This window comes from Contarinia nasturtii, unplaced genomic scaffold, assembly GCF_009176525.2.
Source record: "Contarinia nasturtii isolate CC-2019 unplaced genomic scaffold, AAFC_CNas_1.1 Cnas_scaffold_187, whole genome shotgun sequence".
Taxonomy (NCBI): domain Eukaryota; kingdom Metazoa; phylum Arthropoda; class Insecta; order Diptera; family Cecidomyiidae; genus Contarinia; species Contarinia nasturtii.
The window spans coordinates 6768228-6782808 of NW_022197544.1; the positions used below are offsets into that span (position 1 = coordinate 6768228).

At 33.2% G+C, this 14581-nt stretch overlaps 1 protein-coding gene across 1 annotated transcript in view; it reads right to left on the reverse strand.

The window, feature by feature from the left end:
* Positions 1–13104, reverse strand: part of LOC116352351 (probable nuclear hormone receptor HR3) — a 117175-nt gene extending 104071 nt beyond the window's left edge. The window contains exons 1-2 of the mRNA XM_031784885.1: positions 12382–13104; positions 11866–12040 (exon numbers count right to left, since the gene is read on the reverse strand). Of these exons, the coding sequence (XP_031640745.1) occupies positions 11866–11872 (7 nt within the window). The 5' untranslated portion in view covers positions 11873–12040; positions 12382–13104. The remainder of the gene's footprint in view (positions 1–11865; positions 12041–12381) is intronic.
* Between the last annotated feature and the right edge of the window lie 1477 nt (positions 13105–14581).

Consider the following 14581-nt stretch of genomic DNA (forward strand, 5'->3'; position numbering starts at 1 on the left):
TTTGCTTGGTTTGTAATATTTGTGCTGTATTTTAAACTGACAAAGTGCATTTCGTGCGCTTGTGCGCCAAATCAACCGAATGTAATTGGAAGTGTTTGTATGTATGTTGTTGTTCTCAATGCGGCCTCTATAAATTACATCGCATATTAATTAAAGTATCGTTTTTTTGTGAGAAATAGAAAAAAAACGCGCTTATTTGCGATTCAAAAAATGTGAAACGAATCGTTCAGGTACACACCATGAAAATTGGACGTCGCTGAACAATGTTTCATTCATCGTTTTACTTCAAGACCAATTTTGGAAGAACTTTTTTTTTCTGCGATTCTTTTTATAACCTTTTTGAAATAAAAACATCGATAGTAATTTCTCTTTCTCATCGATTGTTTTTTTTTGTTTCATAAACGAAGACTTTATGGGCGCACCCTATATTACCTGTAACAACCGTTTTAATTCATCTGCAAATATCTGTATGAAAAGAATGAAATCGAGAAATATTTGCGCTGCTGTGAGTTTTCAAACCCACATTTTAAATTAGAACAAATCTATTTGAACATTTTGTCGTTGTTTGTTTGTGTCGCGATTTCTGTATTCTTTGTTTTCGTTGTTGTTTGTCTTTTTTTCCTCTCTGTCAAATCGGTTTTGTCAACCGTTACAATCACGCAAAAATTGAGTTCAAAAAAACAGACAATGACAACATCCAACCGATATGAAGACAAATGTATAACAATACACATAATCTTCATTATGGCGAAATATATATAAATGTATTGACATAAGATAATAACCGAAAATATATATAAATACTAAACAATTAACCAAATAGAACCTAAATTTAGCTCTCATTTAAAAAAAAACGAAAGCAATGAACGAGAGTCACCGATGAGGCGAAAAAAGAAAGAAAAAAACAAGTGCATAGATTTACTTTAAAAGAAAATAATTGAGATTGATAAGCAGATTATATTTGGCAAAAGATTTATGCCCGATGAAAAAAAATTATATAAAAAAAAAGAATGACAACGAAACAGAAGGAAAAATAAACAGTGACGACGACATTTTTTGTAGTCGTTTTTTTGTTGTTTCTTGAATCGATGATTTTTCCACATTATTTGAATAACTGCTGCGCGCGGTATTATTTTAATTGCCTTAGTCGACTTTTTCTCTCTCTCTTTTGTAATTATTTTGTGTGTGTGTTTTTTTTTTCTTTCAACATAACAAACAAACGAACATAAAAAAAATCACTTGAACTCAACGGTCCAAAGTACATTGGTCTCAATTCGATCATGCTATAAAATATAAATCGAAACAAATCAAAAGTGTCCGAGTGAGTGATATAGAGAATGAGAGAGAAAAGAAGCGCAACAGAAAATTGAAAAATCCCAGAGAAAAATAACAAGATGGCAAGACAGAAACAATGGCATACACACAGTTGTTTGACCGTTTGTCGATTTATTCTCTTTCAGAATATACGGTGTATATTCATGGCAAAGAAAAAAAAATGGTACACGATTGTTCTTTTGTTTTACACATTTTCTTCGATGCAAAAAAAAAATATCCCCCGAAACATCCACACCATCGAAACAAATATGGCCAAAAATTCATTAGTGGTGAGAATCGATGGCACACGTTGGCTGCAGATGATTGAAGATGTGCCAATCCTGTTTCAATGACGTTCAGAAATTTATTTCTGCCGCACGATGGTGCATTTGTTCCATTCGAACGAACCAAATAAATGCGGTGTACGCCTGAGGCCTCTAACACACTAAATCAAGTATTCAATCAAAAAAAGAACAACAACATAAAAACTGTGTGTGGTGTGCAAACAGTGCGTCCAAATGCAACGCAAAAAAATGTATAATAGTCAAAGAATCCATTTACGTTCACTCATTGAGCCCAGATGGCCTTGAATATACGAAAAAGAAAGAATCTATTTTTTTTGTGCACCGTGCACGGATCGCCTATACATTTGATTGGTTTGTGTATTTGCATTTGAATGATTTGCAACGCACACGCTCGTCCAACACACATAATATGCGCCTAATACAGACAGAAGACGACGAACAACAACAACAAAAAACTGCCATTTCTTGTTACGCATTATAATATGGTAATATACGATCAGAGACTCGTACACGCAATCAACTATTATATGTCTCTGTGTGTGACAATATATTTAGAAGCGCTTCAGCACGCCAATGATAAAGCCAAAACTGGCAAATATATTGCAAAAAAAAAAAAAACGAAGTAAAAAATAACACTTTACCGTTTGTGGGTTAAATGAATTCGACAAGAAAGAATTACTTTTATGCGAAACTTGACATGAGAGAGAAACAAGAATTAATGAGCCAAATAGTACGCGTGCGTGCATACAAGAAAAAGAATAAGAAAACTGGCTCTATGAAGAAGAAAAAAAACACAACAACAACTGACACACCAGTGAATTGACAAGCTGATCAATATTGCGTTGATTAAAGTTTGAAACATTGATAATTAGGCCATCGCTTGTAATGCTACCTTTTGTAGTACCAAGTATCATTGGCCATGGATACTCGTACTCTTTCTATCCTCGCTGCGTTAAATGTTGTTGTAACTCAACTTGATTCTTTCAAATGGAAATGCAGCCAAATAAGACGTGCACAAGATTGAAATTGTTAAATGACATCATTCAGCACTTACGCATTCACACTGATCTCTCTTTCTTTAATTCTCATGTTTGCCGATTCTTTTCGACTGCAGACTTGTCTTCATTAAATTGCACATTCACGAAAATAAAACCCCCAAACCGAATGAAATCAAAAAGAAAAACACTCGGAAAACAAACTTCAAAAACAAAGAAAAAAAAAAAAACTCACAAAAAGAAACAGCAACTGAAGAGCAAGTACAATAATAAAAAAAAAGAAACAACGACGAAGACGAAGAAGAATTAAACAGTTTTTCTTTTGTGTCGGAATTACGAACAACAAACCAACGGTACTATTTCTCAATCTTGTAAAACTTGAACAATCGAAAGATTTTGTGCTCTCTGCCACAGAGAGACTCTTACCAAATACGCCGAAAAAAAACATGTGTACAGAATAACAGCAAAACGGGAGTAGTATCACGCTTTTTAAAAAAAATTGCGCAAGACTGTTCCACAACGCACATGAAATTACCAAAAATATGAGAAAAGAGAGAGATAGAGAAAGAATACCGAGGGAAGAAAAATACACATCAGCGACAACAACGAATCATGGATAGTGATGATAATAATAACGAAAGAAACACTCTCTGTTCAACATTTTATTTTTTCTTTCGTTCGTTCGCTGAAAATACCAAGCAACTACGAAAACATTTATAGTATTTCTCTGTGAGCCGTTAAACTGCAATTCGATCCAAATATTTATCTACTCCACCAGTGTTTTTCATTGTTATTTTCGAATAAAGACCTTTTTTATGTAATGCAGAAGAGAAAAAAAACCTCACAAAAATATAATAATAAATCGTCTTTTAAGAAAGGCGAAACGTATCACAGCCAAGCGAGAAATGAATAACCAGCAACAACTGTAAGAATTACATACACAAAAAAAAAATTGAACGCGTTTGCTGTTCATCGTCAGTGCACAATAGTGCATTTAGATGAAGAGAGCGAGAGAAAAACAGCAAATTTGATAGAACGTGCGTATTTTTTTTCCCAGAATCAAGAGGAAGAAGAATTGAAGAAAAAAAAAAATTGCATATCAAACCAAACTACACAGCGAACACACCATATTCGATAAAAAGGAAACAAACAACGGTACACGAAACAAAGGCGAAGAAAAAAATTTATAAGGACGAAACACAATAGCATCACATAGTTGGTGGAGACGTGTGCATCGTCGTCGTCGACGTCGTCATAATCATTATCGCTGTTGTCGATGTGAGTTTGTAGGTGAGACTATTGATCGGACGGAACTCAGGTAAAATAATTGTCTATTGTTAAATCATGCCAAGTTGAAGAAACCCGAAAAAAAATCGAAGTACCAGCAAATAAGGTGTAGTACATTACACGCACATTGCATTTGTTGCTATCATACTGCATTAGTAGCAAATGCATTGTTCGACATGACAAATCGACAGCATAAAGAATAATATGGAATAACAACAAAGACACCATCTGAAATTTTACTTTAGCGATAACTTTGAGCCATTATATTTTCTTCATTTTGCTCCGGATTTTGACTCGATATTAATAAAACAACAAAAAAACCATAGAGAGTGAAAAAAAAACGGTGTACGATATGCGTAAGGCGTGAGATTAATTCAAGAATCATTGAAGTATTTTCTCATTGAAAACGATAAGCATTCTTCTTTTTTTCGTCATCGTTGTCTTCCGATCAATATTATTATTTTTTTTTCACGTTTCACTCGGCTGGGAACGAATGCAATCGAATTGTAATCATGAATTCTCTCTCTCTCTATTCGGTATAAAAAGAAATGCGATTCGATTTCCGTACTCGTTTACAACACTCGTTGTCAATTACACACGATTTGAAAGCGAATTTCGGGACACATAACAATTCTTACCAACTCAATGCAGATTCTTTTGATACACATTTATTTTCATATTCTTTTTTTTTTTTTTTCAATATTGTTAGAGAAAGAGCAAAACATATGTCTTTGTCTTGGTTACTTTCCTTTCCAACCGGATGTTCAAAGAACACACTCACACATACCACAAAATTAAAACCATTTGTTACGAATTCACTATATATATATATAGCGGTAAGCAAGTGATGCAACATGTTTGCAAACTGAACATTTGCCGTGTTACGAAAAGAAAATCAGCTATATACAATGCCATCAGTTCACAGTTATAATGTGAAGAATCACTTTTGAACAGAATGAAGGAAAACAAAATACTCAAACTACTTACGCTTTCCTGCGAATCCGCTTTTCCGAATTTTTATATCGTTCCAACCAATAAATATACCTCTAATAAATTCTTTGATTCAATTGTGCAATATTACGTACCTGTGAATGATAAATATGAACAAAAAATTTCAATTAAATAAAAACATGGTAGCTTACTCTTAATTTTGTTTACTTTAAAAAAGAAAACATAAAAAAGAAAAATAGTGGAAATATTTTCGTCTTCATTTTATTCAACGCTGTCTAGTTTATAGATGATATTTGTGCATTCATATTGTTGGATCATTCGATTTTATGTTTATTCATTGGTGCGCCATCTATGGTACAATGGCAGCAGTATGTCGCTTGAGAAACGTTGTCGTCATCATCGATTCAAAATGAATTGAGAATATATTCGTTATAACGATATTTGTAATCACAGTCACTTCGCTCATTTAAATGGAATACTCAGACTAATTCCAATTAAAGAAAATTCAAAAGAAAAAAAAACACTCCAATAAATTATAATCATATTATATTTTGAACGCCCCAAAAAAATCATTCCGTTATGAATAAAACTATTTTAACACTGTTCGAATTTTGTGAACATGTGTTTCAAAAACAAAAGTTTTTCTTTCTCAATTAAAAATACATTGAATTTTGAGTATCAGCACCAAAATCAATATAAACGCGATGAATAAAAATGTGTCGATAATCACATAAGCTTTATTTCATCATCTTTTGGCAGCAAGTATGTTCGATCACAGCACGTGTAAATTGTACGCAGAATATGATTAAATAATATGAACATTGTGTCTATAATAATAAAAAAGAATGTTCTTTAGAAATTTAGTAGAAAACTTTGAGAAACTTCAACAAACATTTTGACTGCATTTCATATTATAAATCGTTTTAAACAAAGTTTTCAATTGAATTCACCATTCTTCCTCTATCGGAAGTCTTTATTTGTATAATCATGTGATTGTTTTAAAATAATTTCGAGTGTGCACAATTATTAACTGAAATTTTAATCTAAAAATAAACGGTGCCCGTGTTTAAAAGATCAACTACCGTGATTTATCGAAATCAGTCACTTTTCAGATCAATATTTTGTTATGTTACTTTTTAATTATATTTTCAATCGTTTTTTTGCTGCCGAGCATAAACAGAATGTTCGTTTGATATACAGAACTTTTTGATAAAATTAACTCATTTTTTAACGACCATTTAATCGCATTCTAATGGTAAAGTCCCAGAATTTATTCATTTATTTACTCGATTTTCTGCAATTCTCATAAATTTAATCAGGTGTCGCAAAGTTTTCATTCCTTCGAACGTTCGATCACATTTCCGAAAAATTGCTTTTCCCAAAGATTCCTTGTTTTTTTTCCTAGTGAAATAAATTCTACTTAGAATTTACTGGATCCCGGAGCTTTAAGATGGATTTTTTTTTTAAATGATAATTTGTTGAAAAATCGAAAGTTTTTCAGTGGTCAAAAGAGAAATTCTAGTCAACCGAAAAAAGATCGATTATTTTTCTGGAAAATATTTTGTTGTCAGTATTTATTCCTGGTTCTGTTTGTAGAAAAATGTGCTTTTGATGGCAGTTATGAAATGTAATCGAATTTCTTTCATATGATTGTTTGTGCAAAGGGCGTGTCAACTGTCATGTGTTATAAAGAAAACGAAGTAAATGTTCAGTAAAATAAATTCAACCAAATACAAAACCGAAGCAAGGTCTTGAGTCATTCCAATTTCAACTTATTTCGTTACTATTTGGTACTTCATATTGTCATTCGTTTTCTATACAAGCAACAAATAAGGTGTCAACTAAATTCGAATAATTTCCAAAAAACATCTCAATATATTTTATCATACGGTATTCACGGTATTGTGTGAAAGACGAAAAACAAACAATGGAAAGGGAAAAAATGTTGTCATTTTTTTACGATTCGCCTATTAAGTTATATCTCGTGTATGATATCGACCATCAGTATCATAGAGTGTGCGAGTGAAAAAGAGCATAAAAAGATAGAGACACAGAGAGAAAGAGACTAAAGTTATTTCAATGGATTTTCGACTCTGCACACAAACGGTGAATGTGAAGAGAAAAAAAAGTGCGCTCAAGCAATAGAAAGAATGAACCAAAAGAAATAAATGAAAGAAAATGACGAGCAAAGAAGGTACCGTTATGATGTTGTAAACCGAAAACCACTAACACACTGACAAAATTGGAATTTGAAAAGAATGAACGAGTACGTGAGCGAACGCTATATAGTCTTAAACAAAGTATAAATAAACTACACGAGAATAACAACAACAACAAAATACACGAAGCATAAAAGCCAACAGAAGAACGTGAAATAAAACTCATCAATAAAAGAGAAAAAGAAAAAACCATACACCGAGAGAGAGAGAGAGAGAGAGAGAGAAAGAGACGCAGCTCTGAAGTGAAACGATACGTTGGAAGCAAACATAGAAAAAAGATACAGAAATGATGGAGAAAAAAGGGGAAAATGCAACAACAAGTCAAACCAAAGAAGATTCTAAAAAGTGCATATACAGCATATTTATATTGCATGGATGCAGCAAGTTTCACGGCACAGAGAAAGATAGATTGAACAAGAGCGCCCGCGAGTCAAGCAAAATGGATTTGGTGTATTGCATCGGGGTCTCAATGCATGCATTCTACTTAAATCTATTGCTGTCGTTGCCACGATATCCATGCTGCCTTTTCACCATCTCTTCATTGCTCTCGCTCACTCACTTTTCTGCCGTATTGGTTGTATATGAATTTGTATATTGCCGAAAGAAGTGAACAAAGCTCTATTCAACATTGGATCTTCATTATCACACGCTCTTTTCGGGCTTAAACCATAACAATAACAACTACAACAAAAATAACAATAAAAACATCTTTTAAACTTCATAATCACGTTAATTCGTCTTCGCTATTGACTTATTTCTTTTGCTCTTTTCTTTCTATCTCTAATCGGATTGATGCACATTGTATGCATGCAATTTCTTCTTTGTTATTTGGATTGTTTGTCGTGTTTTCTTTTTCAATTCTTTGAATATTGATAACAAAAATATTAAACAACGACTTCGGCATGAAGCTATCGAAATAACTGATTTACATGTATAAATCGGTTGTTGGGTCAATTAGTTTATTTATAGTATTAGTTATTTGCGAGTGAAGATATAATCTATTTTTGATGTTTATTTGTAAAAATGTATACATACACAAAAGGATGTCGAACATGTAATTGAATTAGAAAATGGAATTGATTGTGCATAATTTATGTACATTATTGTGAAATATGTCTTCGCAATGGCAAACACACATTAAACGAACGATTGAGTGATAATTAAAATGCATATGAAGTTCTGTCATATCGTGTGATGCGACGACGTCACCTTATCGCATTGACCGAATTTATTTTCAATTCTCATTGTGTTTTTGAACAAAAATTGTGAAACGGGGTATTGAATATTCTGGGCACATTTCTTGGTGTGTGCATAGCGCATCCAGATGGGATCTTTAATCACTTCTCTCTTTATTTCGTTTCATTTTGTGTGTGTATGTCTCGCTTCATGTTCACTTCGCTTATATGCATACAATTTGTCATTAGCCGTCTTAAGTGTGCATAAGGCTTTCTATTGTCAATGGGCGAGATTCGATTGCAATAATAGAGCTTCGCCTATATGTTAGTGTTGCGTGGCATTTTTTAAAAGCATATAAAAACACTGGAACACACATGTATTTATGCTTTGAATGTTGGTTTTCTGCAATTTCTAGCGGTAAAATCGTTGTCATAAGTTATATTACGAATATACAAATATTACCGTTACACTGTTCTTCTCTTGCAGAAACCAAATGGAATGAGCAAACACACACAGTAAGTGCTTTCGGGTTGTTCTTTCGTGCTTTTATTTTAGTTTCCGCATTTCCACACTCCACGATTTGTGGCATATTCATTTCAATCGTCCATGTGCTTTCCGCAATTCTCATATGTTTGCTTCGTGAAATACGTGAGTGAATTACAGCTTAAAATCGCTGTTGTCTTATTTCAATTCTTTATCAAATGGACGGAACACCACATGGCCAGTACATGTACGAACAAGAACGAAACATGATTGCCGTGTGTTTTTTTTTCTTCTCTATTTGGCCTGCATTGTCATTAGTGCATGCGATGGATTCGATTCATTTCGGTGAATAAAAATGAAATAAAAAATACCTCAAGAAATTCGACGAAAATTGGTATGTGTCAAAAATCTGGCGAAAAATCTCAATTCAACAAAATCACCTCACAGCTCAACTTTCGGGTCGATTAAGCTTCGATCATTTAGCAAATGATTTGATTCGTTGTGTCTATGTCTGTGTCTGTGTACCTCTCTGTCATTCTTATATTTTTCGTTCGACAATTTTCACATTAAAATCGGTAAATATTTCGATGGAAAATCGATTCAAAGAATATCATGCGGCTTCAGCACATGCCATGCCCATCTAATAACGTTCCTTGTTTATGTAGTGCGAGTTCTTTTTTCTTCTTCAAAATGCTTTCACCTACTTTTCATTCCACTTGTAAACAAAACATATACTATATTGAATAAATATATCGGCAATTTGCAGTGTACAAGTTGCGCGCATCCATTTTCCTTTTGTTGTCTATCTCATTGGTTCTTTTTAGTCATTGTTTCGTACCACCCGGGGAATTGACGATACGGAATTCGAAATTGTAAAATCCGTTTTCTCACTTTATCGATTCGAAATCGATTGGAATCAAATATAGAAAAATTTAATTGAATCGAAACGGAATGTAAAACCAAACTATTTTTTTAACACATTTACGAATTATTTGTTGACATAATAGCAGTGGATTTGTAGAATGTTTGAGAAAGAAGCAATGGAATTTTGAAATGAGTGCAGTTTGCATTAAGAAAATTATGATTTTTTGATGAAATTATTTAATTTTCCAACAATAAAAACACCAAGATGTTTGTTTCAAGCAATGAATTAAAAAAAACTCTGTCATTATACAAGTAAAGAGGTTTTCAATTATTTGCTGGAATTCTATGGTTTTATTCGTTTCTCCCATACGCTGCCACAACATTTATCATTTTAATATTATATAAATATTTACAATTCCCCATAACTTGGTGACTAATTTCTTTCATTTTTTTTACTGGTAGCTTGCTTGTCGTTTCTCTCCGATTCGGTTACATTGGTAACCAAAATCAAATTTTTTTGCCAAACAATACCATTTCTTACGCTCTTTGCCATATTCTCTCATACAATGAAAGAAACAAAGAACAAAAAAAACAGTAAACTTTTAAAGTTTATCAATAGGAGTGAACGAGAGAAAGAAACGTGTACACGCATGGATATGACGAGAACAAGTCAGTTGAGTCGGTTTTTCGGCTATTTCAGAGGCTATTGAACTTTTTGGAAAGCGGTTCGATACCCCTTCAAACATATCTACTAGTACGACGATATTCAGTTTCATTCTTTCTGCTTCTTCTTCTTCGCCTGTGTTTTTCTCACAAATTTGACTATAGCCCGTATTAAAGTCGCACGTATCGACACACGCACATGCTCAGAGTTGCGTAGACAAAGCGATGAAAGAAAAATGAATGCGTATACGAAAATTGACATAAGCCCCACACTGAATAAGCCGACTGATAAGTGCGTAAGAGAGACAGACGGTGGGTGTCATAGGCGACGGCGACGATGACAACAAACACCAGAAAAGCTAAAATCAAAATTGGAAAACAAACGCAATATTTCGGAATAAATTTCGATGACACTGTAATCCAGTGGCTTTATGTGTGTGCGTATATACGTTTTATAATGTAAGTGTGTGTGTTTAAATGCCGCTTGAAATGAACATCTTATTATTAAGTTTGAAAACATAATAAAATAGCCACTTCGTCGATTGGTAGAATACGCACATATTTTCAATCGAAATGTTCTCTCAACGCATAAAAAATCCATACAACTTATAATAACAGATGAGAAAAATTGACGAAACAATGACACCAATCTATGAATACAGAATCCAGAGCAATTCTGGACGTTCATGTGTCTATTCATGGTGTTTATCATTTGAAGCATTTGGATTTTCTGTTGCAGCATATGGACATTGTTCATTGAAATTGAAATGAAAAATAATTTCAGAATATGTTCTTGTCAAGCAGAAATCGCGTTCTACTCGTGGTCAGATATATAAAAGCTATAGCTCTTCCACTTGGTTTTAATCATTTTATATTAAAATAATATTTTACCGGATTAAAATTTCTATGACATTTCCACTCAATCACATAAAACTTCAATCAAAATGAGCGCACACTTTTCGAATATTGTACATAAATGGACCTGATCAATAATAAGCTTCAATATTATAAACAGAGTATTGCTCAGCGCTGCTGCCATCCACAGCATATTAAAATATCTTGCTGAGAATGCGTCGTCCGTCGCATGCGAATGTACATAGCAGTTTATACATCACAGCAGACAAGAATGCATGCATTGTTCTCTTCACGATTATGTGACTCAAAACATTCGAACGATTGTACGAGTATAAAGAACAATGCATGTATTGTTGTTCGCTGTGATGTAAAATCTGCTACGTAACTTCGCATGCGACGGACGACGCATTCTCAGCAAGATATTTTAATATGCTGTGGATGGCAGCAGCGCCGAGCAATACTCTGATTATAAATAAATAAATGTGCACATGACCCATGGCTCTTGTGTCAATTTTAATGATTTCAAGCTTCAAAAACTTTATAAGTTAAACAATTTTGAAGATTGGAAATAAAAACAAAACAAATTAAATATTCACGAACTTTAATTGCGCAAATTTTTCTTTTACTATTGTTGGCCGAGATTTCGAACGAAAAAAAAAATGGAACATAAAAACCACAGATAAACAGAATGGAAAGAGAGAGAAAAAAACTGCAAAAAGATATGGTCATAAAAGGTGTGCTGTGCATATTAACCTGTCATCACGCTTCCGGAAGATGATGATGAAATATCTCTAGCAACTGGATTCACTGTAATCGTTTGTGTTGGCTGCTGTTGTGGCTGTTCGGCCGTGTGACTTGAATGTGATTGCTGTTGGCGTTGTTGCTGTGTATTTGGAGCCGGATGCGTTGCAAATATAACGCAAATATTCTGTTGTTTCAATATTTTTTTTTTTGCAAAACACAAAACATAAACAACAGATTTTATTAACGGAATTTGAGAAATCGCCCGACACACTCATACTACATTGAGCGCATAAAAAAGGAAGTGTATCAATTGGATGCCGATTCATCAAACCGATTCAAAATCACTCATTGCACTTGAATAAATAGATTAATGTTGACTTCGATGTGAAGTGATTTTGATGTGATAGCTAGAGCAATGCAATTTTGAATCGATAATGTTTTGAAACAGGCATCCAATATGGTTTTTACTTCGGATTTAAATGTGTGTTCGGACACATTGTGTATGTTAAATGAGTCAATAATTACTTCTTGAATGGTTGTGGTTCCCGTACTGTCATTTATTGTTTCGATAATTGTAGCTGTTGTTTCGATACTGCCATCATTTGGTGCAATTGTGATACCGCCACCTGTACCGCTCACCGTTAACAGTGTTGATGGCACCGATGTCGATGATTCACTTGATGCCGCCACTTTGAATTGTGTTTAATCGTAATTGTTACCTTTCTTGGGGTGCAGAATGGCTCTCTTACGAATTAACAAAATGTCGTGTAGATCTTCGGTTTTTTTTTCTTCAAAATGTCAGTGGTTCGTTTTTATTATTCATAAATTGTCTTTTGTGCTTTTATCCAACACTATTTAATATTGATTATGTCTCTTTATTCTGTACTACAGAGATCTTGCATAGTAAAAATAGAGCTTCATTTCATTCATCTTTCAGTTATTTAGTTCATGTGCATCCAAAAATAAAAATGTTAAATTGGATCGATTTCTATTTTTCACCGTTTGTGTTTAAATTTTTTTCTTTGCAAACAAAATCTTCAAATGTCACATAAAATAAACACACATGCAATCACTTCTTTGTTTTGGTCCCTCTTCAACACCCAACTCAATTAAACTCACTGCAGTCAATTAAATTGTTTCAAATAATGACGTTCTTCTTCAACGCCTTTTTAGCGAAATTTACAAAACGATTATCACAAATGCGCTGTTAATCGAACGATTGCTACGAATTATTGACATTTAATCGGTTTTTGTTTTCTTTTCAAATGTTTTCATTTCGTTGAAATTGCAAATGAAAGTAGATTCACGACAAACATAAAATTCGAGTGATACACAAAAAATTGTGATATAAACCATAAAACACTATGTAAAATATGCACACTTAAACTACAAACACAAAAATTGGTGACAGTCGAATAAAATAAAATCAACGATGCCGACGACGAAAAACAGTTTCGAAATTGATGAGTTTCTTGAAGATATAAGAACAGTCTATTTTTCTTAAATCTATATTCTTCTTCACGAATCGGAAAACACACACAGTTTATTTATTGCAGTCGCATTCTAGAGGCATAGCACGATTTGCAAAGGCTAGTAAGCACAGTAGTGCATTTTCATGTTTGAACATCAATTTTTCGCATTAATTTTTTTTTAGATATGTGATATCACACGCAACAACTATAAAATCACGTATAAATCAGCAAACGAATAACAAGTAATCAAATAAAAATAAAACACCCAAGTTCAACTCCGCTTCTAGATAGTTCCTGTTTCGTTACGAATTTCATCCATACGATGAATGAATGAAAATGACAATAAATAGTGCGACGTTATTTTTTGCTATAAACACACAAAATTAAAAAGTAGAGCGTGTAAATGGAAATTTATCGAAAATGAAATACACCGATATCAATATGTATATATATTATTTGTAGATTGTCTCTTCAAATCAATAAATACAATTAATTGTTATTTGAATCATTTAATATGAATGTACGTGTTTACTTCCGTATTATTCGTTTTTGTATGTGCTTAGTTTTAATCCGTACGCGTATTTCACCGAAACAAATTTGCTCCAAATGTTGTGTCCACACACTGAAAGACGACGAGAAAAGAATTTAAAAAAAAAACACGGCAAAAAAAATCAGCGAACTTTTTCGGAATCGTTTTTTTATTTATTCGAATTGATTTCTGCTTTAGTTTTGAATGAATTTTGTTTATATTCTACGTTGAATGTACACCTTATTTTTCGTTAATTTTCGCTTTTTCTTTTTATTTTATTTAACTTAGTATTGTGTGTTTTCACCAATCGTGTTTCATCGAACAATCACTTTATTTTACTTCCGTATACTCTTCCACAACACATATGCACACAAATCACACCGATATAGTGGCTTACACACACAAATATACGGAGAGAGAAAACAAAAGTCCTTTTGCAATGCACAGCACAACACCATCAGCAGAAGGGGCGAACAAAACACGATATGGATGTTCGTATGCCGAACGCGCAGCAAAAACGTAACACATATGAATGCAGAGAGCCGAGTAAAATGAAAAGGATAAAAGAAAAACATACAACAACACTGCAATGAAAATATCCATTCATTTTAGACAGCGTAACAGAGATGGAGAATATTGTGCTTTTATTCATATTGGCTTTTCGTATCTACATTCGAATTCGCATTGCTTCATTCGGTTGTCCTATTTCGGGTATGTGTGCGGT